This window comes from Thermobia domestica, chromosome 4 (assembly GCF_964235325.1).
Source record: "Thermobia domestica chromosome 4, izTheDome1.hap1.1, whole genome shotgun sequence".
Lineage (NCBI taxonomy): Eukaryota > Metazoa > Arthropoda > Insecta > Zygentoma > Lepismatidae > Thermobia > Thermobia domestica.
Window position 1 is genome coordinate 299,364,090 of NC_137457.1, and position 1,927 is coordinate 299,366,016.

The 1,927-nt window shown below is 40.7% G+C and overlaps 1 protein-coding gene across 1 annotated transcript; it reads right to left on the bottom strand.

Moving 5' to 3' along the window:
* Positions 1-479: 479 nt before the first annotated feature.
* Positions 480-869, bottom strand: LOC145683183 (histone-lysine N-methyltransferase SETMAR-like). The gene has a single exon (XM_081754547.1). The coding sequence runs from the start codon at positions 867-869 to the stop codon at positions 480-482; it is 390 nt and encodes a 129-aa protein (XP_081610673.1).
* Positions 870-1,927: the final 1,058 nt, after the last annotated feature.

Genomic DNA, 1,927 nt, shown 5'->3' on the forward strand with positions numbered 1-1,927 from the left:
CCACCGAACCACTCACAAACGAAATGCTTGGCATTGTATGTACGGAATCCTGCTCTCGCAGCTTGACCACGGATCGCGTCTCTTACTCGCTAGCGACTCAACGTATCAAACAAACACCATTCCTTTTAGAATTTTCTCTGGCATTCTGGCATTCTCGTGTAGGAGAATTGGTCCAGACTCCAGGAGGTGTGGACCTTTGCGCCGCAATGCAAGTCGCAAATGGTGTCTGAGGTATGAAGCATAGTATACAGCATTGTCAGTAACGGCCGGTGGAAGTTGATGTTACAGAATAATGCCTTTGTGGTCGTATGACATTATCATCACCTTCATGTTTGCTGGCTCTTGCCTAAGCTTTTTCGGTCGTGGAAATTCTGGGCGGCGCCATTCACTCGACTGACGTTTAATTCAGGCTCGTAGGATCTTCCCCACGATTTGTCACTTGCAATAATGCGTTGGAAGAAGTCATTACCTTCCTCATTCTAACGCTGAAGATATAGGCGCTCACATTGCCACCTATACCACTCTTGAACCTCTGTCAGAGCATGGGGTACCCATCTGGCTGCAATTTTCCGCATGTCAAGATCTTGTGTTAGCATGCGGAACACTGATCCGAAAGAAATGTTCAGCTCCTGCATCAATTCACTACAAGTCCAGCGCCGATCACCGTCAGGCAGTGTACGTAGTCTTGCAAGATGAATTTCGTTCGTAACCGTTCGCATATGCCCTCCACCGTGCATTTTGTCTGTTGACTGTCGTCCCGCCTGAAATGCTGCAACCCATCTCGCCACTATTGGATGCGGCATTGCAGCTTCACAACAGGCCTCTATTAATCCTCTGTGAATCGTCCTAGCATTTCGCTCTCGTGCCATCTGGAATTTGATAAACACGCTGTTCTGCACGCGTGAACGTCGCGTTAGGGCGGTATTTCACACAACAAACACTTTAACAATGTCTACTCGCCACACACACCGTAATATGGGACCGCAGCAGCGTTGAACTGACTCGCACACATCCCCGGAACACACTACGTTCGTAATTTGTCTCCTGCCCACACGACATTCCAATCGTAGCAGTGTTGCCAATTCGAGTTAAATGACCCTCGTATAAAGGAGTTTTGATTAGAAAACCATCAAGACAGATAGGGTAAATATATAAAGAGTTTTGGTTAGTAAACCACAGAGACAGATGAGGTAAATGTATAAAAGAGTTTTGGTTAGAAAACCACAGAGAGAAACAGGGTAAATATATAAAAGAATTTTGGTTAGAAAACCACAGAGACAGACAGAGTAAATACTGTATATAAAGGAGTTTTGGTTGGTAATCAAATTTCCTATTAAACCTTGGAATCAGTGGCGGCGATTGGACGTTAAAAGTGGGGGGGCAAGACACTGATCTGAATATTTGTATATCAATGTTAGTTTACCTGGTTGATGCTAACACTTTGTTTGACAGAAGGTTGTATAACTAATAGGATAATATCCTTTTCAGTTAAAATACTGTATATCTTATTTCATATTCTATTAAGTAGATTGACAAGAGCAACGCAAATAGGTACTAGTCCTTTGTATTGTTAAACAACTAAAGTGTAAGAAGAGGTTTGATTTCTTGATCATGAACATCTTAAAATTATGTCTGGAAAATTTGTGATCAGATTAAATAATTATTTAATAACAAATTTGCAAAACAAATAAATAGAAAGGATAATATTAATCATAGTAATAAATAATGATGCTTGTTTTGCAAAAGTTACATTGAAACCGGGGATTAATGAACAACTTATATTTTTAATTCCACACATGCTATTAAATGTATGTTATTACTCTTAGAAAGACAGTAAGTACTACGAGGGTATGCTACGACATTTAAAGAAATACTTTTGCAACTTCCCGAAATATGTTTGTTTCCATTAAGTGCAGTTTTCACTTTC